Here is a 27,403-nt window from a genome sequence, read left to right as displayed (position 1 = left end):
TTTTTAAAATATTACATAATGAAGTGTTTCAACATTTGGGAGATCTGTGTAATTCAGTGAACCATATTTTCTAAATAACCAATGAATGTTACAAAATCATACCTGGGTAAAAAGTCCAAGACAGACCACTGGGTAAAAAGTCCAAGATAGACCAGTGAATTTTAATGTAACAACAGATTCACTGATGCAGTTTCAGAATCAATAATGCAACTATCTTTAAGAAACTAACACTTGTAGAGTTTTGATGAAGCATCAAAATAGAATATCCAGAATAGCTGATACCAGGCATAATGATTTCCAATATCCGACTGAATAAGGAAGATGTATGGGGTATGATACTTTTATATATTTTTGTCATCTAAAACAGGGGTCCCAAACCCCCAGGCCCAAACCTGTACAGGTCCGTGGCCTGTTAGGAACCCAGACGCATGGCAGGAGGTGCGCAGTGTGTTAAGGGAGCATTACTGCCTGGGCTCTGCCTCCTGTCAGATCAGCGTTGGCATTAGATTCTCAAAGGACTACAAACTCTATCATGAACTGCAAATACAAGGGATCTAAGTTGCGCACTCCTTATGAGAATCTAATGCTTGATGATCTGAGATGGAAAAGTTTCATCCCAAAACCATCTCTCCACCATACCCTGCCCCAACTTCTGGGTCCACGGAAAAACTGTCTTCCACAAAACTGGTTGCTGGTGTCAAAAAGGTTGGGGACCACTGATATAAAGGAAGCTGTGTGAATAAAAACACAGGCAGTAGCAACCAGCCATAAGGATGTATGAAGGACTGCTGGGATATTTAATATGCCTCTCTATTTATGTATGTAAACAACACACATTTCAAAAAGTTTTTTTTAACAACAAATATTAAATTATCTTTATTGTTTTAGTGTTGCTTTATGTAGCAGTGTCATTTAAAAGTTTATCTACTAAATCACATAGCAATAACCATCTATTAGTATAAGAGTCAGAATAAAATAATGATTCTAAACTCAAAAAGCACCAAGAATATAGTCTATATATGTCACCAGACATAAAACATTAGAGATTTCCAGGTCCAAGTCTCATTAAGAATTCATTTATTGGTCCTGGTGCAGTGGCTCACGTCTGTAATCCCAACACTTTGGGAGGCAGAAGCAAGAGGATCATTTGAGCCCAGGAGTTCAAGACCAGCCTGGAAATACAGTGAGACCCTATCTCTACAAAAAAAAATTAAAAATCAGCTGGGCATGATAGTATGTGCCTGTAGTCCTGGCTACTTGGGAGGCCAGATGGAAGGATCACTTGAGCCCAGGAGTTCAGTGTTACAGTGAGCTATGACCACACTACTAAATTCTACCCTAGGTAACAGAGAAAGACCCTGTCTCTTAAAAAACAAAACAAAACAAAACAAAAACCTTTTAAAACACTTGCAGTGAAATTTAATCTGTTACCCAATGGTCCAATAGAAATATTTCTAGAATAAAATTAGTTATAATTTTTAATACCTTTAAAGAATACCTTTAAAGGAAGGAGGTAAATCATGAAGTTATCTCGCCAAAGGGCATATATATTACAGATGAATAAACAATATAATTAATTTTCAACAGACTAAAAGGGTATGTAAAAAATGAGCAGAATGATGTCCACTCACTTCAAACGCCAGTGATTTTTGGTAGCATTAACAATACTAATAATGCATATTAGAACACTATAAGAAATCTAAAAGTGAATTAAAGCTCCAGGTACGTGTTCTTTGTTCCCTGATAAAAGATGCCTCCCTCATCAAATAAAAGAATTAGAAACTCCTAATACATATCCCAAGGCTAGCAGTTTGTATTCTAGGATTCAGTCATCAGTTTTCCCCATAGGACAATCAGACATGAATATAATCAACATCCCTGTGTCACCTTTTTTCATAAAATGGCCAGCCTGGGCAAGACAGCAAGACTCAGTTTCTACAAAAAAATTGTTTTTAAAATTAGCCAGGTGTGGTGGTGTGCTACTAGGGAGGCTGAAGCCGGAACATGGCTTGAGCCCAGGAACTGGAGGTTGCACTGAGCTCTAATTGTGCCACCTGAGCAACAGAGCAAGACTCTGCCTCTTAAAAAAAAAAAAAAAAAATTAGGCCAGGCGCAGTGGCTCATGCCTGTAATCCCAGCACTTTGGGAGGCCAAGGTGGGTGGATCGCCTCAGGTCGGGAGTTCAAGACCAGTCTGACCAACATGGAGAAACCCCGTCTCTACTAAAAATACAAAATTAGCCGGGCATGGTGGCGCATGCCTGTAATCACGGCTACTCAGGAGGCTGAGGCAGGAGAATCGCTTGAACCCAGGAGGCAGGAAGTTGTGGTGAGCCGAGATTGTGCCATTGCACTCCAGCCTAGGCAACGAGAGCGAAACTCCATCTCCCAAAAAAAAAAAAAAAAAGAGGTTCTGAGAGATCCTAAAAATTCAAGATTAACTATTCTGAAAGAGTGCATCTACTATTCTACTACAGATTTAATGACATAAGTATACTTAGCACAGTAACTGGCACATACTAAGTGTTCAATAAATGTTAGCTGTTATTATCTATTATTATTATATTAATTTTCCTCTTAACAGTATACTTCTAAAATGTCACTTTTCCACATGCTCTCCTAAAGGGCTTCCTGGACCTAATACCCAGACTTCATGCTCAGATTTCATGCTGCATCCAGCCAGAGTTAAAGCCGCTCTCTGAAGTCTCCACAATCATCCAGGCTGCAGCTGACTCCTTTACAAAAATCCACATCTCTCCATTTACCAAAAACCAAGACTCCCCCTGAATCCTTCCAAGACCCTGTACCTCTTTTTGCCCTCACCTACCCCTGATTTCCTCATACAGCTGTTATTGTGGCTATAAATCAGGATGTAAACCCTTTGAGCCATCTGTAACCAATACCCTCAACCCATTTTATGTTTACTTTCCTCTGATCTAATCTCCTGCTGAGGTGTCCCTTCCCAAACTTTAACTTGCCCTCTGGAATCCAGTCTCCCAATTAATAACTCACCTCTGTTACTAAATTTTCCTTTCACCTCTAGGTCTTATCTAAAACCAAGCTTCTTTCTAAGGCCAACTGTCCTTCTACACTAAGTCCCATCAAAGTCCCTAGAATACTACATGTAAGAAGGCATGTAAACACAAACTTTAAAAATATAAGTACGAAAATGTGCAAAAGAGATATCCAAAATGAAATCATTTCTTCCATAAATGTACTCTTAAATTAAAACCACAGATCCACAAACTGGAACAGAATTCAAGAAAATATCCAATATAGCTACCTATCCTACCATTAGACAGAAAAAGCATTAACATCCTCATTTTATACAAAAGGTAACTTAAGAAAGGAAAGTAAAACTTCCCTGAAGGAAGGCAGTCCAATGACATCAGTTCAGCTTTGCTGGTACTCTGAATTATCCACAACAGATCTTAAAAGTTAACCCCTGCCACACAGTAGAAATGTAGGCTATTTTCCTTGTTAACAATTTATGACCAAACTTACTTCAATTTGCTTAATAAGCTACATTCATTATAAATGAAAATTATTATAGTTACATGTCAATAAACAATTTGGAGATTATCTGCCATTGTGTTAGCCTTGCTTCTGTTCCCCTCCATTACTGTGAATAATCGAAGGCTGACTAAATTGAGAAATTGTGCTGTTTAAGCATTAACTTGTTTTTTAAATAAAGCAATATCTTTCAAACATGTCACTATAGAACACAGATGTAAAATACTCAAAGGCTTTTTTTAAGTCAAATTCTAACGATTTACCTAAATGAAATAAACGTCTGTGCTAAACTAACATCAAAAGAGAGCTATACATCATTCAAGTCCTTTACTGGAATAACTTTTGAAGAAAATATGACAAACTAAAAATACTGACCTAACATATGGCCTTTTAGTTCCATATTTTCCTTATATTACTTAAAAAAAAAAGTTCTTAAGAGAATGCTGGGAAAGGGTTGGGAAGCAAATACACTGCTGACCGGTATTAACATATTTTAAGAGAAAAGTAAGACATACTAAGTTATCTATATATTAATATCCTAAATAGAAAATGGGCTAATAAGTGTCTACTATTATTTGGAAAGCTCCAATTAACATTTTGCCTAAATACCATTAAACTAACCCTAGATCAAGTAAAAGACATCATTATGCCCTATAATTAAAAAGGTGATGGGAGAAATGGGTGGCTGTTAGTGAAAGGGTAAAAAGTTTCAGTCAAACAGGAAGAATAAGTTCTGGAGATCTACTGTACAGCATGGTGACTATAGTAATAACTGAAAATTGCTCAGAGAGTAGATCTTAAATGTTCTCACCATAAAAAAATGTTAAGTATGTGAGGTGAGGGATATGTTAATTAGCTTGATTTAATAATTTCACAATGTATTCATATGTCAAAACATCACATTGTAAACCATAAATATATATAATTATTATTTGTCAATTATACCTTAGTAAAGCTGGGGGGAAATTTTTTAAGTGCACATATTCAAATACTCAGCAAAAAAGAAAAGAAAGGGGAAAAAAGGCTGACAGGGCTGGAAAAGGTTCCAATTTCCACTGCTTGTATACTTGCAACATAAAATCATAAAATTGTTAAAGCTATGCAAAGGTCTTTAGGAACTGGTAACTCTAAATACTGATGAAAACATTACCCAGTGCAAAAGAAGTAAATAACCGAAAGTTAAATTTATTTTTAAAATTTGCTTGCTCATAAATTCTTATAAGAAAACAGAATATAGGTTTTAATTTGTAAGTATTTATTACAACAACAGAAACTATAATTACTACAAAGTGACCTACTGGAATCCAATTGTTCCAAAAACAGTTTCTGTATATAAGCAGTTTTTCTTAAGACCTCAAATATTTTTTTGCCCAACAGAACTGTTTGAGTCACAAAACAAAATGGCAGCAACTCTTGATAGATTGGCAAACAATGACTATGTTTGTTCCAAAAGAGTAATTATTCTCCCAAATCAAAATGTGGACTCTGGCTTTTATTATTATTCTTCAAAGTATCTAATTCACTTTAATCCCCATATTAATATAATATTTTCAAAAGTATGCAACATGGTTATAAATTAGAAGTTTTTTTTTGTTTGTTTGTTTGTTTTTTGGAGATGGAGTCTCGCTCTGTCTCCCAGGCTGGAGTGCAGTGGCATGATCTTGGCTCACTGCAAACTCTGCCACCTGGGTTCACGGCATTCTCCCGCCTCAGCTTCCCGAGTAACTGGGACTACAGGCACCTACCACCATGCCCAGCTAATTTTTTTTTGTATTTTTAGTAGAGATGGGGTTTCACCATGTTAGCCAGGATTTAATTGCTCAATTTCCCTACCTTCTAAATAATAAATCCTAAAGGAAACAAAATCACCTGAAAAATACTAATTTTGAGGATGCATTATAAATACTTTCTTAAGCTAAAATACTCGCTAAATAAATACATGCCTTAAGGTAATATTTTTCAGTGATTTGCAACCTATCGATGGGTCATTAAATCAATTTAATGGGTTTGACCAGCATTTAACTAAAAAAAATAAATAAATAAAATAAAAGAACATAACTGATAATAACCATAATATACTGCCTTAAGGATTTCATCAGTATTTGGTTTTAGAATATTATTGTTTTAGTATAAGTGATAAACCTTCCATAAAATTAAGGCAATCAAATCACTAGATCCCATAAAATCTAAGAAAACTTTCAAATGAGAAAACATTTGGAAAAGATTCCACTTGAAATAACTGCGACTTAGTAATGAATTTATATAAAGCAGAAGTCAGCAAACTTCTCCTGTAAAGGACCAAAGAGTAAATTTAAGGGGCTCTGTGGTCTCTTGCAACTACTCAAGTCTACTTTCGTAGCACAAAAGCAGATACAGACAATATGTAAACAAACCAGCGCAGCAATGTTCCCATAAAATTGTATTTAAAAAAACAAGAGGCCTGCAGGGTTTGGTCTATGGGCTATAGTTTGCTGACTGATGATATCAAGAATTTGTTTCTATTTCAGAATGCTAAAATCTTACCTATTTTAATGAATCGACAAGGGAACATCTGTTCATCAATTTTATGCTTCAAGGTGAATGTTTCTTTGTTATAATCATTCTTTAAGCCACTGTGGGAAAAAAATAAGGCTATTAAGTCTGACTTCATAATTTAGTAAATGCACTAGAACACGAATTAATGCACACTCAGGTTTTAAGTTTAAACTCATGCTCAAAATATTATGACCAAGACAATATAAACAAGTAGTTGAACATGGGCATATAGGTCAAAACCAGTACATTCAAATCAACAGCATTATAACTGGATTCTCTTAATTATACGAGGATTAATGAAAAATGTTCAGTATTATAAAGAATGTAGCTACGGTGTTTAAAAATGTGTGACAGGGCCTAGTGTCCTGAATGGATAACTGAATATAACATAAAATTTTCAACGGTAAGAATGAAATTCAAAAATAATTCACAGTCAAATCTGACAACTTAAACAAAACCACATATTAGAATACGCCAAAGAATTTAGTTATTTAATTCTGACTGAGATGCCAATGTTTCTTTTATAGTTCAACAAATTTTCAAAGCCAACCTTACTCTGTTGGCTTAATGGCATCTGCTTTATCCTAAATAAAAATAAATGGATATCACCTCTCTACTTAAACAACTAGGACTGACACAATGATTTATGGGAAAGTCACTCACCCTCAGGCTGCTTTACATTTCCTGAAATACTTTCATGACTTAAATACAGTATAGAGTATTTGCTTATATAAAATATTATGTTAATGGGCCATACCATGTCACAAATATATTGTTTTTGTCTTTGTTTTTGAGACAGAGTCTCACTGTTTCACCCCAGCTGGAGTGCAGTGGTGCGATCTTGGTTCACTGCAACCTCTGACTCCCAGGTTCAAGTGATTCTCCTGCCTCAGCCTCCCAAGTAGATGGGACTACAGTCGTCCGCTACCATGTCCAGCTAATCTTTGCATTTTTATTAGAGACAGGGTTTCACTGTGCTGGCCAGGCTGGTCTTGAACTCCTGACCTCGTGATCCACCTGCCTCAGCCTCCCAAAGTTCTGGGATTACAGGCATGAGCCACCACACCCAGCCATCACAAATATATTCTAAATCTCCATGGTTTCATTTGTCCATTCCACTAGCTATCTGATTTTTCATTTGCTGGGCAGCAAATTAACACCTTCATTCCCGGTGGTCTAATATTATTAAAACTCAAATTTACTGAGCTCCTTCCAAGTGACAGGCACTGTGCTTGGTGTAGTCACGCATCTTTCAATTTATAAAACATTCCTCTTTCTAGTCTCCAACTTACAGTAAACCACTAGAATATTGCTTCTGGATTAGGGCAATTAATCTTGGTGTTTTGGATAGAGCCTGTATTTTTTTTACAGCAAAGATTATAGCAAAAAATTTTATTAAAGCTGAAAATATTTCTGAAGTCATTAGCAGCTCAAAAATACAATTAAAAAAGGATGAAACAAAAAAGTTTGATTCTTCTTTGGTAAAAATATTAACTAGGGTCTGTTGGTTAAAAAATAAAAATAAAAAAGAAAGCTAACTCAAGCCACAGTATTAAACTAAGGCATTAGGAATAGAATAGAAGGAATACTCTTTTCTCCTTTGAAAGAAAAATCAAACCATGCAGATTAGCTACAAAAAGACTAAGACTACGTTTTGTTTAGAAGACAGCTCTCTTCAACATAACCATAACTCACCTGGACAACAGCTCTGTCATATTTTCTTCATTCATTCCACCAAAGACTTTAAATTTCTTCAAATTGCAAACATGAGTTTTCTCATATTTTCCAAATGTGATATTCTGAACTATAGCAGGCCTTTCGAGCTTTAGAATCAAGTACTAAAAAAAGAAACGACCAAATTATATCCTCTTCTGTTTAAAACAAATGTTAGACAACTTTAAAACTATTGCCAGTTAACAGAAGAATGTATAAGGTCCATCCTGTACTAGCAGATTTTTTTTAAAGCTATAGAATAGTACATAACAGCCTTATAAAGGTTATCCCACCAGAACCACTTTTCACGCCAGCAGATCCCAAAAACTACATTATCCCCAACACTGTAGGTGAAGGGAGGAAAAAAAGAACTAGTGAGATAACCTCTAATCAAAGAACAGTATTCAATAAAAGATATAACCAGACTATGCAAAACCAAATAAAACAAGATTAGAATACAAAAATAACAATTACATATTCCTATGGACTCTACTTCAATAACTAAATCAATGTTTGAAAGCGGCAGTAAAATTTTTAGATGTAGAAGCAAAGATTTACTAATCAACCCTGCCAAGTTTACAAATTTGAAACCCAAATCTACTCTAGATACGTCTAATGTAGCTCGTTTTCCTATTACACGTTGGATAAAATGGGATCAATTAAATAGAGAACATCATGCAGACTGTTCTCTATTATAAAAATTAAGAAGAAAATTACCACTCCTTGAACACACGTTGAAAAAGCTATTTAGAAAAACAATTCAGATGTTTTGTTGGAGAGACGTCATGCTTCATGATATTGGATAATATAGGTGATAAAGATGGTTAAGAATAAACTTGCTGGTCCTGCCTCTTATCACACACAAAAATCAACTCAAAATGGATAAAAACTGATCCAACATCAATCCTTCAGGACTGAAGACCTGGCCGGGTGCGGTGGCTCACACCTGTAATCCCAGCACTTTGGGAGGCCAAGGTGGGCGGATCACAAGGTCAGAGGTTTGAGACCAGCCTGGCCAACATGGTGAAACCCCGTTTTTACTAAAAATACAAAAATTAGCCGGGTATGGTGGCGGTCGCCTGTAATCCTAGCTACTCAGGAGGCTGAGGCAGGAGAATTGCTTGAACCCTAGAGGTGGAGGTTGCAGTGAGCCAAGATCACGCCATTGCACTCTACCTTGAGTAACGGAGCAAGACTCTAGCTCAAAAAAAAAAAAAAAAAAAAAGACTGAAGACCTAAATGTAAGAGCTAAAACTTTAAACATCTTAGACAAAAACTACGGGCAAATCTTCATGACTCTGGATTTGGCAACGGATTCTTAGATATGACAGCAAAAGCACAAACAAAATAAAATAAATTGGATTTCACCAAAACTAAAATTTTAGTATCAAAGGATACTATCAAGAAAGTGAAAAGACACCCTATAGAATGGGAGAAAATATTTGCAAATCATATATCTGATAAGAGTCTGGTATCTGGAATATATTAAAAATGCCCTTACAATTTAACAACAAAAAGACAAACAACCCAATTTAAAAACAGATAAAGGACCTGAATAGCCCTTTCTCCAAAGAAAGTAAACAAATGGCCAACAGGCACATGAAAAGATGCTTAACATCATTAGTCATCAGGAAAATGTAAATCCAAACCACAAAATACCATTTCACATCCACTAAGATGGCAATAATAATAATAATTTTAAAATGCAAAACCGTAAGTCTTGACAAAGATGTAAAGAAACTGGAACTCTCATGCATTGCTGGCAGGAATGTAAAACGGTACACAAACTGTGGAAAATCATTTGGCAGTGCCTCAAAAAGTTAAACAGAATTACTACACGACCAAGAATGTCCACTCCTAGGTATAAACCCAAATGAAGTGAGGAAAAAAAAAAAAGGTATACACACAAACAGTCGTACATGAATGTTCACAGGGGTACTGTTCACAATAGCCAAAAGGTGGAAACAACCCAAACGTCCGTCGACTGATGAATGGCCAAATTACAGTATTTCTGTGCAATGCAGTATTCCGCCATAAGAAGGAATGCACACTGACACACACTACAACCTGGATTAACCTCAAAAACATACTAAGTGAAAAAAGTCAGATACAAAAGGTATCTGACTTACCCAGAACAAGTAAATGCATAGAGGCATAAAGCAGATTAGTGGTTGTCAAAAACTGGGCTCAGATCGAAAAGGAGATACTCCCTTACTGGGTATATGAAGTTTCTTTGTGGACAATGAAAATATTTTGGAACTAGATGGAGGTGATAGTTGCTCAATTCTGTAAATGCACTAAATGTCACTGAATTATATACTTTAAAATGGCTAACTTTATATTATGTGTGATTTTACCTCAATAAAAAAAGAATTAAGCTGGTGGTGATAAGAATGGCAATGAAAATAACGCTAACATTTTGTGAGCACTAACTTCTTATTTGGCACATTGCTGAGACTTTTACATGCATTAGCTCTTTCACAGTAGTAGCAGTAGTGGGAGGAATATATGAACACAGGTTACTCTCTTCATCCTCATTTTACAGATGAAGAAATATAGTTACACAGCTAACTACAGGTGTACTATAGGGTGTATTAGTTTCCTTGGGTTTCCATAACAAATTATAACAAATCAATGGCTTTAAAACAATAGAAATTTATTTTCTCATAGTTCTGGAGTCCTGAAGTCTTAAACTACAGTGTCAGCAGTGCCATGCTCCCTTCAAAGGACCTCAGAAAGGATCCTTCTTTGCCTCTTCCAGTATCTGGTGGCTCTTGATTTTTTTTCTGGCTTGTGACAGTGTAACTCCTATCTCTGCCACCCATCTTCACATGGCTTTCTTCCCTGTATCTGTGTCTTTTCTGTGTCTAGTAAGGACACTTGTCATTGGATTTATAGGCCACCCTAATCAAAGATGCTCTCACCTCGAGATCCCTACCTTAATTACATTTACTAACACTTTATTCCAAATAAGGTCACATTCTGAGATGTCACATATCTTGGTAGGGGTGGGGGTGGGGGGAGAGACCATTCAATCTACTACACAGAGCCAGCCAGGCAAAAAAAAAAAAAGTAGTGAATGCTTATGAAAATTAGTTCTAGGTACTGCTGTTAAAATGCCAGTGTGGTTGCAGCCTAATAGGCAGGGCAGAAAATGGTATGTGTTGAAAATGAAGAGGAGGCAGTCACCAGATCATGCAGTTTGTGCAATTACATGAAGTCTGAATTATAAATTCAATGGGATCTATTAAGCACAACAAAAAGCTATGATCTGATTAACATTACACACACATATGCACACAATGTGCATTACAGAGAGCGGATTAAAAGAACTGGCACACCAGTTAGGATGCTGTCACAATAAACTCAGGAAAGAGGTGAGATGAAGGAGACTTGGACTAAAATAGCGTGGAGATGGACAACAGTAGACAGTTTTGACACACATTTTGGAGAAACAATTGATGGGATTTGGTGACAGATTGGATGCAGGGGAAAAAGAGGGAGGCATTAAGGATGATGACATAGTTTCTGACTTCAATAACAGGGTAAGTGGTGATATCATTTACTGTGATGGAAAGAACTGGCAAAGAAACAGGAAGTACAAAAATGAGACTAGAAAAGTCCAGATTTTATATCTATGTATATCTGAGGTTATGTAATAAATCACTCCAGTGTCTTAAAACAACAGTGGTTCATGATTTCTCATGATTCTGTGGGTTTGCTAGACAGCTTTTCCATTGGTAGCTCCTGGATTCATTCATGTAGTTGTATTAAGCTGATGGATTGGCTAGGAGACTGGGCTTAATTGGAGTGGGGAATGGGAAGGCTGGGGTTAACTGGGATTGGGCTTTCAACCTCGAAGAAGCTAAATAGGCTTTCCTCAAGCACATTTATCTCTAAGCTTCTACAGGCCTTGCTTAGAAGTTGCAATATCACTTTCTTAGACTTTTCTGTTGGTCAAAGAAAATCACAAGACCAACCAAGACTCATGAGGTAGAAGAGACTGCACCTTCTGCTGGAAGGAGCTGTAATTTGTGACCATATTAAGAAATTTGGACTCTGTTCTAGGACAAGTAGAGAAACATAAAAAGGTTTTAAGGTGTGGAACAATAGCAACAAAATTCAATATCCATTCAGGATTAGAAATTCTCAGAAAACTTCAAACAGGAGGAAATTTTCTCAAAGAAACACAGGACATATATAAAATATCCATAGCTGGCCGGGTGTGGTGGCTCATGCCTGTAATCCCAGAACTTTGGGAGGCCAAGGCGGGTGGATCACGAGGTCAGGAGATCGAGACCATCCTGGCTAACACGGTGAAACCTTGTCTCTACTAAAAATACAAAAAATTAGCCGGGCGTGGTGGTGGGCGTCTGTAGTCCCAGCTACTCGGGAGGCTGAGACAGGAGAATGGCATGAACCTATGGGGCGGAGCTTGCAGTGAGCCAAGATCGCACCACTGCACTCCAGCCTGGGAGACACAGTAAGACTCTGTCTCTAAAATAAAATAAAATATCTATAGCTAAGCATCATGCTTAATGATGATTCCCTCTAATATTGGAACAGAAGGAAGGCTGGGGCAGTGATTGGGGAAAACAGGAAGGGGAAACCACAGACGCAAAGAAAATATTTGCAAATCATATATAAATCTGATAAAGAACTTAAATACAAAACATACAGAGAACTCTCAAAACTGAACAATAAGAAAACAACAAATTTTAAAACGACAAACCTTTTGAACAGACACTTCACCAGAAAACAGTCAAGAAGGCAACAAGCATACAAAAAATGGTAACATCATTAATCATTTTAAAAATGCAAATTAAAACCACAAAGACTTGTATATTAATTTTGTTTTTTTTTTTTTGGAGAAAGATTCTCGCCTTGTCTGTCGCCCTGGCTGGAGTGCAGTGGCAAGATCCTGGCTCACTGCAACCTCCGCCTCCCAGGTTCAAGTGATTCTTGTGCCTCAGCCTCCCAAATAGCTGAGATTACAGGCATAAGCCACCACGCCTGGCTAATTTTTTGTAATTTTATGGATATGGGATTTCGCCATGTTGGCCAGGCTGGTCTCGAACTCCTGGCCTCAAGTGATCTGCCTGCCTCGACCTCCCAAAGTGCTGGGATTACAGGCACCAGCCACCATACCCAGCCACTTCTGTATTAATGTTTAGCACATCTTTGTAATAGCCAAAAATTGGAAAACGATTCAATGTTCATTAACAGGTATATGGATAAACAAACTGTGAGATATTCATACAACAGAAATCAAGTAGGTAACAAGATCCTACTATTATTACCTGAATAATGACACTTGCGCTTGCCAGTATGTTTGTGAGTACATACAGATGTATGCATGTACATGTTTAAATTAGTATTTGATGCAATGAACCCATATAAAGATATGAATGGGCACAAACCTGATTGTTAGCATTGGTTACTAGAGAGAAGGAGATGAGAGGACAAAAAAAAAGAAAACAATTATTTTCTTTTAAAAAGTGATTCCCATTTAAAAAACCAACATGTATGGTATTCCACTTACGTAAATTATGTGTCTGTGTGAGTGTATGCATAGAGTTAAGCTGAATCATCTTCAAATTGATGGCAGTGGTGGTGGTGGTGGTGGTGGTAGTGATGAGATCAGGATGATGGAATTCAGCTGATTTCTAATTTCTTTTAAATTTCTTATGCTTTTATCTCCTTTTTGATTCTCACTTTTAGTATTTGTAATTTGTATAAACAAAAACATTAAAGTCATTTTCACAGTGATGGGGGCAATATTTTGAGACCTTAATGAGAAAACATTGCTGTTAATTCTGGATCATCTATGCTGGTAGAGTAAACGTAGCATGAATGAAAATCCCATAAATGCTTTAAAGATATAATATCACCCTTCCCTGTCATCATATATGTGGTTACAGTAGTTACTGATACTGTCATGGAAAACATGTCTTTCAAGATGACTGGTGAAAACTCTCTAGGGTTGGTTAAAATCTACAGGCAGTTACAAATGTCTTTTTAATTGACATAATAAGGGTTAGATCATAACTCCTTTACTGCAGTTATAAGCTTCTTCCAAAGTAGTTTAAGTAAATGATATGCCTTATGGAGAAAATACATGTGTTAGATAAACTTCATTATGATATGAGTTATAGTACTGTTGGCTGTGAATTCAATGTTAATGAATCAAAAATACTTATATTAAGGTTTCTTTAAACAGAAACATACATAAGACAAGATTATACATTGATTAGCTGATGAAAATATTGTAACCAAAGACTCACAGGAACCTAACCCTGTATTTTTCTAGGAGCAATGGTTCAGTATTTGCTGAATCACTGTTCATGACTACTTTATAGGACATAACTACTGTGAATAACCAGAATCAACTGTATATGAAACCAAAATACTTGCCATAGTTTAAGGGCAGCAAAGTAGCTACTACATGTATCCTAATCCTTGCAATTACCGTATGATTATGGGAAGAATTCAAAAACACATCAACATTCAGTGAAATAAGGTTTCTCCTTATTCAAAACTAAATAAAACTAATTTATACAGCATGAGTATCCTCTTAAGTGATTTGAAACAAGCAGGTCACATAACAGCTTATTAGAATAAACTAAAAAGTGAATAACTTTTTGCATCTGCAATATTATATTACTGGCAACAATTATTTTCTTAGCAATACCTGCCTATAATAATACTGCTACTTTACATAAAGTATACTAAATTTCAGAAAATGCTTTTGCATACATTCTTATTTTATTCTCATAAGTGCAATTTGCATTTTGGGTATTGTATTTTTCATTTTTTGTTGGTATTTTTTAATACAGTTTTCAGTTCTTTGCCAAAATTTTCAATATTAATTTTCATCTCCTTTTTTCCTTTCACATAGCAAGGGCACTTATTTTAAGACTTGTATCTGAAACTCCTATTATCTGTAAATCCCTCTATTTTGATAGACACCAAATATGAAAAACTAAAAGCAACTAGATGCCTAGGGTATCAGCTTCCTAAAAAAGTATATCTTCTACTGTAGGTCTAATGCTAGGGATACTACCAATTCCTGATTATTTTAATCCAGTTTCAAGTACCGGGATATGAAACTGGACTTCACTCCCTGTGAGGGCCAGACTATTTCTGGTTCACGCTCACTCTTCAGACATAGCTTCAGGGTCTTCACCCAGAGCAAGAGGAGTCTACCACCCTACCACACCCCAGGTTCTAGCTTCTAATCTATATCTCCCTGGCTCCAGGGGTTTGTCAAAGGTGCTATTTCAGCTTCTTAATCTCTTAGAACTTCTTTAGGATACTCAGTAGAAAAGTGGCCCCAAAGTAGTTCTTTTTAGATTCCCATAGTCTTCTGAATCTTGGCCCCATCACTTTTGAAAAAAAATTTTGTGGGCACACAGTAGGTGTATATATTTACGGGGTACATGAGATGTTTTGATACAGGGATGCAATGTGAAATAAGCACATCGTGGAGAATGGGGTACCCCTAACCTCAAACATTTATCCTTCGAGTTACAAACAATCCAACTACATTCCTTACGTTACCTAAAAATATAGTTATTATTGACTACAGTCAGCCTGTTGTGCTATCAAATAGTAGGTCTTATTCATTCCCATCACTCTTTACTACCTTATTTTCAATATACTACCTTCAAAAATATTTTTTAAAATTTGACTTCTATTTCATCTTTTCTATCTGTGCTTAGTGGAAAATCTTGTCAAAACTGACTTGTATTATTATATTTTTCATTTATAGAAGTTTTATTTGGTTCTTTTTCAAATCTGCCACATCACTTTTTAGTGTCCAATTTCTTTTATTTCTTTAAATATGAGTAGTTGACTTAATTCCAGTATCTTTCAGTAATTTTAATTCTAATATCTAAAATTCTGGAAGGGGTTCTGCTATTTGTTCTGCTAGTTCTTAAAGTATCTTACTTTCTGCTATATACTTAGTTATCTTTGAGTGTGTACTGCTCAATTTTCCTCTAATAATGATTTGTGGAGAATGCCTGAGGCCTAGAATAAAGGTAACTATTTTCAGAGAAGATCTGCATTTGCTTCTGCTGAGAACCTTAAATGTACTATTCATCCGCAATCACTTTAAACTAAAATCATACCACAAGGTTTCATGGATAGTCAAGTAATGAGAATCTGACTACCAAATGTGAACAAAAACCAATACATAAGCTATAACCTCTCAGAGATGAGTTTTCTTCCTCATTTTCCCTTCCTCTACTGAGTGTCAATGCAATTCTTTCCACGGTCCCCAGGAGGTGGGGACTTCTTCTGTTTCATTCTTATCCTGAGAATGAATTGCTTTAAGGTTCCAGCTTCCGAAAAAAAAAAAAAAAAAAAAGTCCCAGCTTTGCGTGCGTGTGTGTGTGTGTGTGCACACACGTGCGTGTATTTTTTCTTTTTTGAGACAGTCTCTCACTCTGTCACCCAGGATGGAGTGCAGTGGCATGATCTCGACTCACTGCAGCCTTGACCTCCTGGGTTCAAGCAATCCTCCCAACTCAGCCTCCTGAGTATCTCGGACTACAGGCACACGCCACCATGCCCGACTAATTTTTGTATTTTTTGTAGAGACAGGGTTTCACCATGTTGCCCAGACTGATCTCAAACTCCTGAGCACAAGTGATCCACCCGTCTTGGCCTCCCAAAGTGCTAGGATTACAGGCATGAGCCACCACGTCCGGCCGTGGATATATCTATTTTTTATTCAGTGCATTTGGGAACTTTCAGATCAAGAGTGGGAAAGAAATATTATAGCTTACAACCACTAGAAGTGCAAGACTCTTTGCTACATATCTATACATGAAAACTATACCCATGCTGGCCAGGCATGATGGTTCACGCCTGTAAGCCCAGCACTTTGGGTGGCCAAGGTGGGCGGATCACCTGAGGTCAGGAATTCAAGGCCAGCCTGACCAACATGGTGAAACCCAGTATCTACTAAAAATACAAAAATTAGCTGGGCATGGTGGTGCACACCTATAATCCCAGCTACTCGGGAGGCTGAGGCAGGAGAATCACTTGAGCCCAGGAGGTGGAGGCTGCAGTGAGCCAAGATTACGCCACTGCACTCCCGCCTGGATGACAAGAGCAAAATTCGGTCTCAAAAAAATAAAAAAAAAATAAAAAATAAAACTATACCCATTCCATCCAACATGGCAGTCTCTCATACAACTAAGTAAACATTGAAATTGCTTTCAATTTTATTTTTTCTTTTCTGGCAAAAATGTTGTCCCTTGAGACTGGCCACAGAAAACCCGTTATATTTGAGTAATAACTACAATGAAGAAAACTAGATTGCATGGTATTTATTTTCATGACAAATTAGTCCTTCTTCATTACAAAAACTTCAGATAACTTCTACTATAGGACTTATCATATTGAAATGTTTCAGGGTATCTGATGCAATACCCGTCGCTCATCAAGAGGAGACAATATTTAATTCCCTACAGTATTCAAATACCTAAAGTTTGGCACTCCATAGATGCTTACTAAATAATTTTTTAATGAATGAATAAGCAAACAAAAAAGTTAAGAAAAGCATTAAATTCTACTGCCTTCAAAATATAGTCCAATAACAAATAAAGACAATTTCAAAATAATAAGGTTATCATAGTTTCAGTTATGATCACTGAATTTTCCTTTTTTCAGAAAAAAGATCATTAATAAGAAATAAAAATAATCAAATGAAAAACACTAACATACCAAAATTTGAGCACTAAAATTAAGTAAAATGAAAAAGTGAATCAAGAAAAGCGTGATTAAAAACACAATGTAAGTCCATTAACATATGCAAACAGATTTTAATGTAAATAGGAAAAAGCAAATTATAACCACAATGAGTTAAAATGAAAAATCCACTAGACTGGCAAAATATAAAAACCACCCATAGAAGTGATGAGGAGAACATGATCCAACAGCAACTTCCATAAACAACCATTAAGAGAATAAATTCTACAACTACTTTGTAAAACAGTCTTCTGTTACCTGATAAAGTTCAATACACATATACCTACCCTATAATTCAACAATTCTACTCCAAGGTATGTATACCTTAAAGAAACTCTTACACATGTGTACCAGGAGACAACATATAAGAATGTTCACAGCAGCTTGTATCATAATAGCAAAGAACTGTAAAAAGCCTAAATGCCTATCATCAGCAAAATGGATAAATACATTTTGGCATATTTATACACAGGAATACTATACGGTAGTGAAAATGAACAAACTACAATTACATATAACGACATTAATAAACATCATGTTAAAAAACAGCTAGTCACAGAAAATTTATAAATGAATCAATTTATATTTTATTTTTATAAAGTCAAAGCCAAAAAAATTAAATCATAAAATATTTATATGCTATGTCTATGGAATATTATTTTAAAATGCTTAATAAAACATCAATTATAGTTACTGGGGAGGGGTTAGAGGAAAGATATAAGAGGGGGCTCAAAGGAGGCTTCAAAAGATAGCAGTCACTTTCCATTTCTAAACATGGCTGATGAATAAACAGGTTATTTGTCTTATTCTTTACATTATATATAAAAATTATAAATATATATTCTTTTTTTTTTTTTTTTTGAGACAGAGTCTCACTCTGTCACCAGGCTAGAGTGCAGTTGTGCAATTTTGGCTCACTGCAACCTCTGCCTCCTGGGTTCAAACGATTCTCCTGCCTCAGCCTCCCGAGTAGCTGGGACTATAGGCGTGTGCCCCACACCCAGCTAATTTTTGTATTTTTAGTGGAGACAAGGTTTTACCATGTTGGCTAGGATGGTCTCAATCTCCTGACCTTGTGATCTGCCCTCCTCCGCCTCCCAAAGTGCTGGGATTACACGCATGAGCCACCGCGCCCGGCCATTTTTTTTTTTTTTTAACATAGATCAAAGGTTTCTGTGTTGCCCAGGCTAGCCTCGAACGCCTAGCCTTGCCTCCTTATGCACCAGGACAACAGACCTGAGCCACTGCGGCTCCCAAAAATTATAAATATATATTCTTTAGACATGTCTTCTGCAATAAAACATGTAAACACCAGGGGATCCAAATAGGTAGGCAAAGAGAAAAAAAAATACATACATACATATATATATATATATATTTCCATGAATTATACTACAATTAAAAAATAAAGTAAGTATTATTTACCCATTTGCTTTACCTAGCAGAGCATTAATTTCTTCAAGGATATGGACATACGTGTGCCTAATACATTATAAATATTAATGCTGAACGCATATAACTGAAAGACTGATTTTAAATTCAGTCAACCCCAGACACTACTTGCCAGGGAAAAGAAATTTAGCACATGGTCCTGATGCCATTTAAATATTATTTTAATATTAAGTATAATAATATTATAATAAAATAAACTATTTAAGTTTATTTTCCCCATAAGATAGTCATTGAGTCAGAGTTCAATTTACTAACATTTCCTTAAACATTTACAGAATAACTTGGGCGTAACTGTTCTGGTAGACAGAAGTAAAAGTCCATGTTTCATCAAATCTCACACTGCATTTGCCTATGGGATAAAAATTCTTCCAAAATTTAATAAACAAGCAAAAATAGAGAGAATAAAAATTTACCTCACAATCTCAAAAAGAGAATAAACTATTAGTAGATTCCAGATAACTAGTATCAATTGAGTGTTTATTTAAATGGTGACTTCTAAACAGCATTAAGGGATACATGTAATCTTACCTGGGGAGGATAGTTGCTCTCTGAAGACCATCTTGAAGATTGGTCGTTTGGTTTGTCCACTAAAATGTTCCTGGAATAAAGAAAGTATTAAAAAATTAAGAGAACATGAATAGGCAAAAACAGGAATAATCTACCAGATGCTGAAATTATCATAAAGTTATGTAATATTTGGAACTTGAATAAGAATAGAAAACAAAACAGAGTAAGAAAAGCACAGAAAGCTTCTAGTAGATGTAAGATTTTAAAATATGACAAAGGTGGTATTTTCAACAACAGAGAAAAATCAAGACTTTTCATAAGGCACTTTTGTTTAAAATAAAAAGTTATATTAATACTTTACACTAAGTGACAAAATGAACCTTAGACATACATATTTAAGAATTTAAGGTAAAAATAGCTGGGTGCAGTGGCACACATCTGTAACCTCAGCTACTTGGAGGAAGACTTGAGGCCCGGAATTCAAGGCGACAGTGTGCCATGACGGATCATGTCTGTGAATCGCAACTCCAGCTTGGGCAACATAGCAAGACTCTGTCTTTAAAAAAAAAAAAGACTTCAAGGTAAAAATAAAGCAATAAAATACCTAAAAATAAAATACCATATATACATATTATATGTAGCATGCATTATATTGCATGCAATCATATTGTTACATTATATATTACATATATCACACATGCATCGTATAGAATATATATATTTTTTATACATATATAAAGTCCATCTTTGGAGTAAGATGCACTTTTAAGCATACCATCAAAAGCAGAACTGTGAGTGGAAAAGGAACTGATATAAGTAACTTTAGAAGACGGCTTTTTCACTGGAAACTGTAAGGCTAAAGGCAAGCAGAGCTATACATAAACACTGCTTGATTTGGTAAAGTTGTTTTTCACAAGGAATATGGGTTAATTCCTATGTTACATACATACTGGGGTTGAACAAATAAGTAAATGGCTGGTAAATGTGGCAGCCAGGTTTCTCACTTTTGTAGGGGGATGTTACAGTTAAGCAAGGGGAGGGAGGGCAGAAGGAACCCTGTGGTACTGGATTAGAATCAGTGACATCAGTGCAAACTTGTGTTTACCATAATATAATATAAATAATTATAGGGGTGTGTGTGCACAAACAGTATTTTCTAATTCTGTCCACTGAGGGGGACCAGAAGCAGTGACACACCAGTACCCAAAAACACACCCAGCACCGCACCCCGATATTTCCACAAAGGTATGTTTCCACATACCACTCTCCAATAAAAGAAAACAGGAGTAGCTGGAGAAATGGCTGATTCCAGAGCCAGGTAAGGGAATACAGAAGATTAACCTAGAGCATCTTACACAAGAAAAAAAGCGTTTTTTAAAAAAGGCAGAGGAAGGGAGCAGTATGGATCATGTCAAAGGGTCACAGAGAATGACAGGCCAATGCTAAAAAAATTTAAGTGGTAAAATACCCGTGAGTCCATATTGATACAAATAACCCCAGCCTAACCAGCAGGAAAACATCACAGGAAAGGCCAATGAAACAAATGAATAGTACTCCTCCAAACTCTCAATATAATAAAAAACAAGGAAAGACTGAGAAACTCACAGACCAGAGGAGAGTAACGAACATGACAACTAAATGTAATGTGGGATCTTGGATCAGAGAAAGAATACTTGTGGGAAAACTAGTGAAATCCAAATAAAATGTGGCATTTAGTTAATAGTAGTGTACCAATGTTGACATCTTAGTTGTGACAAACGTACCATGGTAATAATGCAGGATGTCAGCAACAAGGGAAAACTGCGTAAAGAACATATATAGTAACTATGCCATCTTTGCAACTTTTCCATAAACCTAAAATTATTCTGCAATAAAAATTTTATTTTTAAAAGTTAGATCTATACTGGCAAAGAGAAGGTACTTAATAATTATAGACTTATTTATACCATCACAAATAAAGAGACTTATTATCAAAAATAGATTAATGAATTTTTTTAAAAAGCACAGTGTATGGAAAAGAACTGCCTTTACACACATGTTCCACAAAGGCAAAACATAAACACATAAAACAACTAAAAATCAAATTAACAGGCAAACAGCCAACTAGAAAAAATAAAGGCAAATAAAATACATTGGGCTAATTAAAATTTGAATATTTAAAGAGCACTTAAATATAAATACCCCATATGAAAACAGACAAAAAAAATCCAAAATCAATATTCAAAAATTGGAGATTAAGATAAACATATATATTGTCCCTATAAAATTAGTCCCACACCCTCAAAAATAACTACATTTTACAATTATAACAGCAGTTGTTGGCCAGGGCTGGTAAAATGTTACTCTTATATTTTGCTGATAGGAATGCAAATTAATGTAACTTTTCAGGAGAAAAATTTAATCGATAGCAAAAATATTTCAAATATGTACATCCTTTAAATAAAAATGATGACAACCATGACAATGACTGTGTTTGAGTCCCAGACACTCTTCTAAATGTTTTCTATGTATAAACCATTATCTTGGAAGTATACAAATTTAAGAAATTGAAACATACTGCAGGAAAAAGGTAAAAGAAAAAAGAAAAGAAAGAAGGGAGGGAAGGGAGCAAAGAAAGAAAAGAAAGAAAAAGAAAAAGAAAAGATTAATTGCCTAAACGTATACAGCTAAGTAAGGATTTGAACCCAAGGCAGTCAGTCTACAAAGTCCATGCTCTTAATCACCATATGCTAAAGCCTCAGAATTCTTTCACTTCTTAGAACTTCATCTAAAAAAAAAAAAAAAAAAAAAAACCTAGGGGATATAACTAATCCACATTCATCAAAGCACACTTTAGAAGAGCAAGCTGTAAATAAACTAACAATGGAGGATTAAATTATAACATGTCTGTACAGAATACCATGTAAATTATTATGTATTCTACAGCTTGACTTTAATGTCATAGGAAAATGTTCAATACATAGTAAGTGAAGGGGAAAAGTAGTTAACTGTGTATGTAAAGAATCAAGTGTTGCAAAGTAATAACATTCATACACAGGGAGAAAAGACAAAGAACGTATACTAAGTTATTAATATAATTCTCAAAGGGAGATTACAAGTGATTTTTTTCTTTGTGCTTTTTTGTGTTTTTTCAAATTTTCTAAAATTAACACAAATTCCTTTCATATCACAAAAAAAGCTTTTTCCCAAAAATGAATTAGAAAACACAGAAGACTGAAGATATGAACTGAGTTTGAAAAGACTACAGGACAATTAAAAGCTAAAGAACTAGAATTTTTAAAAATCACACTGATATACATGTTATAAAGCATGAAGAAAAACCTAATACATTATAACTATGATACACTGGAACCACAAAAATCATGAAGTATAATAAATATGGGGAGGGGAATGTTAGATGTCATGGAAGTGAGGTAGTTCCTTCATCTTTCACAGTTCCTAGGAAAGAATAATGTTTCTGAAGTTGAAAAAAAGAAAAAAAAATTAATACTATTTAAAGTTTAAAATTAAACAAAGATAGAAATAAAAACGTACCACATACCTTCTAAATTATTTGAGAAAGAAAATCAAGAAGGCAACAGGGAGAGACCCTGTCTCTAAAAAAGAAATTCGATGGTAACATAATTTGTCAGTTGTAATGAATCAAATAAAGCAAAAACCACAGTAAATATGAGAAGAAATTGATTCTAAAAATAGGAGATTAACAGCTCTCAGCATCTGGAAAATTAAGTGTATATATATATGTTATATATGTCAAGTATAATGTAAAGTACTGGTAAGTAGTGGTAAAGAATAATGTTACTATGAAGAAAAGTAAAGGAGAAACAGGCCTCAATAACATGAGGAAGAGAGCCGTGTCATAACCTGAAAAATGAGCAGATGGACCACTAAATGCAAAATCAAGGGGGCCAAACAGTTGCAATATGTTTTGGTCTTGTGAATTTTCACATGCCTATTAGATATGGCAATTGGCTATCTGGGGCTGAAATTCAAGGAAAATACCAGTGCTGAATAAAATATACTCTTCAGAGATGTCAATGTATCAATGCTATTTAAATTCGCAACATTAAGTGAGATGACTTAGGGAATGAAATAGAGTTCAGAAGAAAAGCTTAAGGATTGATTATGCTCTGGGAGTCCATCATTTAGGAGGTCCAAAAGAAAAGAATCAAGCAAAAGAAACCAAAGAATGCCAAAGATAAAGAAAATGAAAACCTAGAAAGTGTAAATACTAAGTGAAGACAGTATTTTAAGAAGAAAGAAAAGAAAAATTTTGCAAAATGCTGCTCAGAAGACAAGGACTGGGTGATACATCTTCATAGGCCTAAATGTTGCCATACACAAAGTACTTAATAAATATCTGATAATGATATGAACAAATAAATAACGCAAAAAAGAAAAAAATTAAAGTAGACCCACCAAAGGATACAGTACATTAATCCCACTGATTACCTGTAACTTAAAGCTCATACTAAATTGAAAGGAAAATTAAAAAGAAATAAAATACAGACCAGAAACGGAGTGAGGTTAGCCTAGGGGGTTTGGAAAGATAGAAGCTTGAAGATATTCCTGCTGATCTCCAGTCCCAGCACTAAGCCAACTAAGTACCTCTCCTGAGCCCACCAGGTTACAGAGGCCAGGCTCAGATCTTTAAGAATCTTATAAAAGCTTGGCCCTAGCAGAAGAACCATAAATTCCTTGAATGCTTCTCTCCCTAAGAGTCAGGCATCAACTGCATAAGTATTGTTGTGACAATCTGCTATCTCCCTACCCCACTAAGACCTTCAAGAGAAGAAACCTTCCCTAAAGGAGAGAAGAACTTGCCCTGTCAGTTGAAGCCATCTAACTGCTGAGGGGTGTCTCCTGGTGACCCACAGAAACCTAACACATGAAGTGGTATACCAAAACCCGTAAGACAAGCATTGCTGACTGCCAACTATTTGAGGTATGCGAAATTTTACCCAAGGAGTATACAATGTAAAAAGTTTGTATGGAAAAAATAAACATACAAAAAGGGCTAAGAAAACTTACTAAAAAAAAAAAAGAATAGTGACAGGAAATCATCTTATCACTTTTAAAACACTTTTTAAAAGTAAGAATTAAAGACTTTAAAAAAGATTCCTTTAAAAAAAAAACACTTTAAATCCGCCATAATTAAAAACAGGAAGGACTGGAATAGGAAAAAAACAATAGCTCAGGGAAATACAAACCCAGAAACTGAGTCCAGTGTAGATGGAAATTTAGTATCAGATAAAGGTGATATTTTAATTCAGCAGGAAATGATAATTCATTTATTAAATGATGCACAACTGAATATCCATCAGAAGAAAGTTAACTCCTGTCTAATATCATACAAAAGTAATCTCATGGCTGGGCGCCGTGGCTCACGCCTGTAATCCCAACACTTTGGAAGGCCGAAGCAGGCGGATCACCTGAGGTCAGGAGTTTGAGACCAGCCTGGCTAACATGGTGAAACCCCGTTTCTACTAAAAATACAAAAAATTAGCCAGGCATGGTGGCATGCGCCCGTAATCCCAGCTACTTGGGAGGCTGAGGCAGGAGAATTGCTTGAACCCGGGAGGCAGAGGTTGCAGTGAGCCGAGATCACACAATCGCACTCCAGCTTGGGCAGCAAGACCAAAACTCTGTCTCAACAACAACAACAAAAAGTAATCTCAATTAAAGATTTAAACATACACATATACATAAAAACCCTAGGGGAAAAATGTAGGGGCCAATATGTATCTTTTTGCCAAGAAACACATAATCTGTAAAACAAAAAGTAACTATTTGATTATATTAAAACTTTCAAATTTTTTGTTATAAAAAGTGCCATGAAGAAAAACAGGAGACAAGCAATAGTTTGGACAAAAATCTCTGCAACTCATATGACTAATAAAGAATTCATATCTAGAGTATGCAAAATGTTGTTACACTTGATAAGAATAAGATGAACAGAACTGAAAATGAGCAGAATGCAAATCACTGAAGAGTCATTCAAACAGCCAATAAACTATGACCAAAAAAAATTTCTCAAAATCCCTGTGTATTGTCTGTGTCATGGAAAAAGAAATTAAAATAGTAAGATATCCCTTTTTACCCATCAAATTGATGAAATTAATTCCTAATTATCATAAAATTAGGGAGAAAAGATGAACATGTGCATTATCCTAGCCTTTATGGAAAGTAAACATGTAAAATTTATTAAAATCTAAAATGTACATATTCTTTCACCTAGAACTCTCATTTCAAAATCCATCCCACAGAAATAAAATCTCCAGTACGTAAGGACATATGATAGAGATGTTTGATGCCGCATTTTTTGAAGTAGCAAGGAAATGATCAAATAAATTATAGAACATACATCATGGAACTTTATACTATCATTATAAAACACTTAAAGGGATTTCTACTATGCAAGATACAAAGAAGCATGTATGATTCTATTCTTATTTTAAAAACCTGTTATATATAGATATGTGTGTGTGTGTGATTATACAGATAAGCAGGTATATGATCCAATTTACATCAAATTATATAAAGTAAGTACAAATGGTAGCCCAAAATGAGGCATAAATACCATTAAGAGATTTTACTTATTTTCTTGTATTTGTCATATTATTCATACATAAAATAATATATAAGCATATATTATTTACCAAAACAGTAAAAAGTTATTGTTGAAAATAATAGTTGACATGACAGCAAACTTCCTGCATTTATAGCAAACTGACTTGCAATCTGATATGGTTTGACTCTGTGTCCCCGCCCAAATCTCATGTTGAATTTTAATTCCAAATGTTGGAGGAGGTACTTGTTGGGAGGTGATTGGATCATGGGGGGGCCAATTTCCCCCATGCTGTTCTTGTCAAAGTGAGTGACTTCTCACAAGATCTGATGTTTTAAAAGTGTGTGGCACTTCCCCACTCATTCTCCTTCTCTCCTGCTGCCATGAGAAGAAGGTGTTTGCTTCCCCTTTGCCTTCTGCCATGACTGTAAGTTTCCTGAGGCCTCCCAGTCATGCTTCCTGTCAAGCCTACAGACCTGTGAGTCAGTTAAACTTCTTTTCTTCATAAATCACCCAGCCTCAGGTAGTTCTTTATAACAGTGTGAGAACGTACTAACACACCATCAGAAAATCAAATCAGGCTCTACTTTTCCATCATTTTAAAGACATAGAAAAAGACAGCAAAGAAATAATAAAAGCTCGTTGTCTCTTAAAATTTTTAAATAATGGATCTTATTTCAAAACATAAAGTAAGATCTAGACTGTTTTTAATTCTTCCTCCTATGATGTTGCTCCCCTCCACCCATTTCCACTCTCCTGCAAGGCAAAGGAGAATCCAGTTTAGGGTAGTGACTGCTAACATCAGCCCCTCAGCAGTGGTAATAGAGCCTACTGCCATAGTAGTATTCTATAAAACATATTCATTATTATCCTCTTGTATTACTTTCCAAAGACTTATACAATCTACCATCACTAGTGGTATATATAGCCTATCCTCCTTTAATTTTCAGGACTAAGTGAGAGATGTTAACCTCTTATACTACATATGTCAATCATGATATCAATTCAACATCCCTTGTTTTTAAAAACGGAATACCCCATCCACAGCCTCTACTGAAGGAGCAATCATAGGCAATATGCTTTGTACATGTGATTTTTACTTATGACTATTTCAATGACTGCTAATCTTGGCTGGCTATCTCCTGTGACAGGAGATGGGATGGGCCAGTATAGAAATAAAATTCTAAGACAAAAAATATATAAGTAAACAGAACTAATGAAACAGAGAACAGAGATACCAGGTAAGAATAATAAAAGAGAAATAAGGCAGTCAGTAGCATAATAAAAATGAAGCAGATGTAGAACAGAAGGAGGGGTATCTTGAGAGACCATGCACTAGAGGGAATAAGAAAGAACA

At 35.5% G+C, this 27,403-nt stretch overlaps 1 protein-coding gene across 5 annotated transcripts in view; it reads right to left on the bottom strand.

Annotated features, from left to right (window-relative positions):
* MKLN1 (muskelin 1) overlaps positions 1-27,403 on the bottom strand; it is a 376,139-nt gene that overhangs the window by 94,793 nt on the left and 253,943 nt on the right. For 4 of the 5 annotated variants that reach the window (XM_031012932.3, XM_055392285.2, XM_031012931.3 and 1 more), the window contains 3 exons: positions 19,500-19,569; positions 7,743-7,885; positions 6,036-6,124 (listed from right to left, as the gene is read on the bottom strand). In XM_031012932.3, coding sequence (XP_030868792.1) covers positions 6,036-6,124; positions 7,743-7,885; positions 19,500-19,569 — 302 coding nt within the window. Of the gene's footprint in view, positions 1-6,035; positions 6,125-7,742; positions 7,886-19,499; positions 19,570-21,241; positions 21,260-27,403 lie in introns of those variants that run through there. The other variant, XM_063708287.1, reaches the window with a different exon arrangement.

This window comes from Gorilla gorilla, chromosome 6 (genome assembly GCF_029281585.2).
Source record: "Gorilla gorilla gorilla isolate KB3781 chromosome 6, NHGRI_mGorGor1-v2.1_pri, whole genome shotgun sequence".
Taxonomy (NCBI): Eukaryota; Metazoa; Chordata; class Mammalia; order Primates; family Hominidae; genus Gorilla; species Gorilla gorilla.
This window is presented reverse-complemented; position numbering and strand designations above follow the sequence as displayed.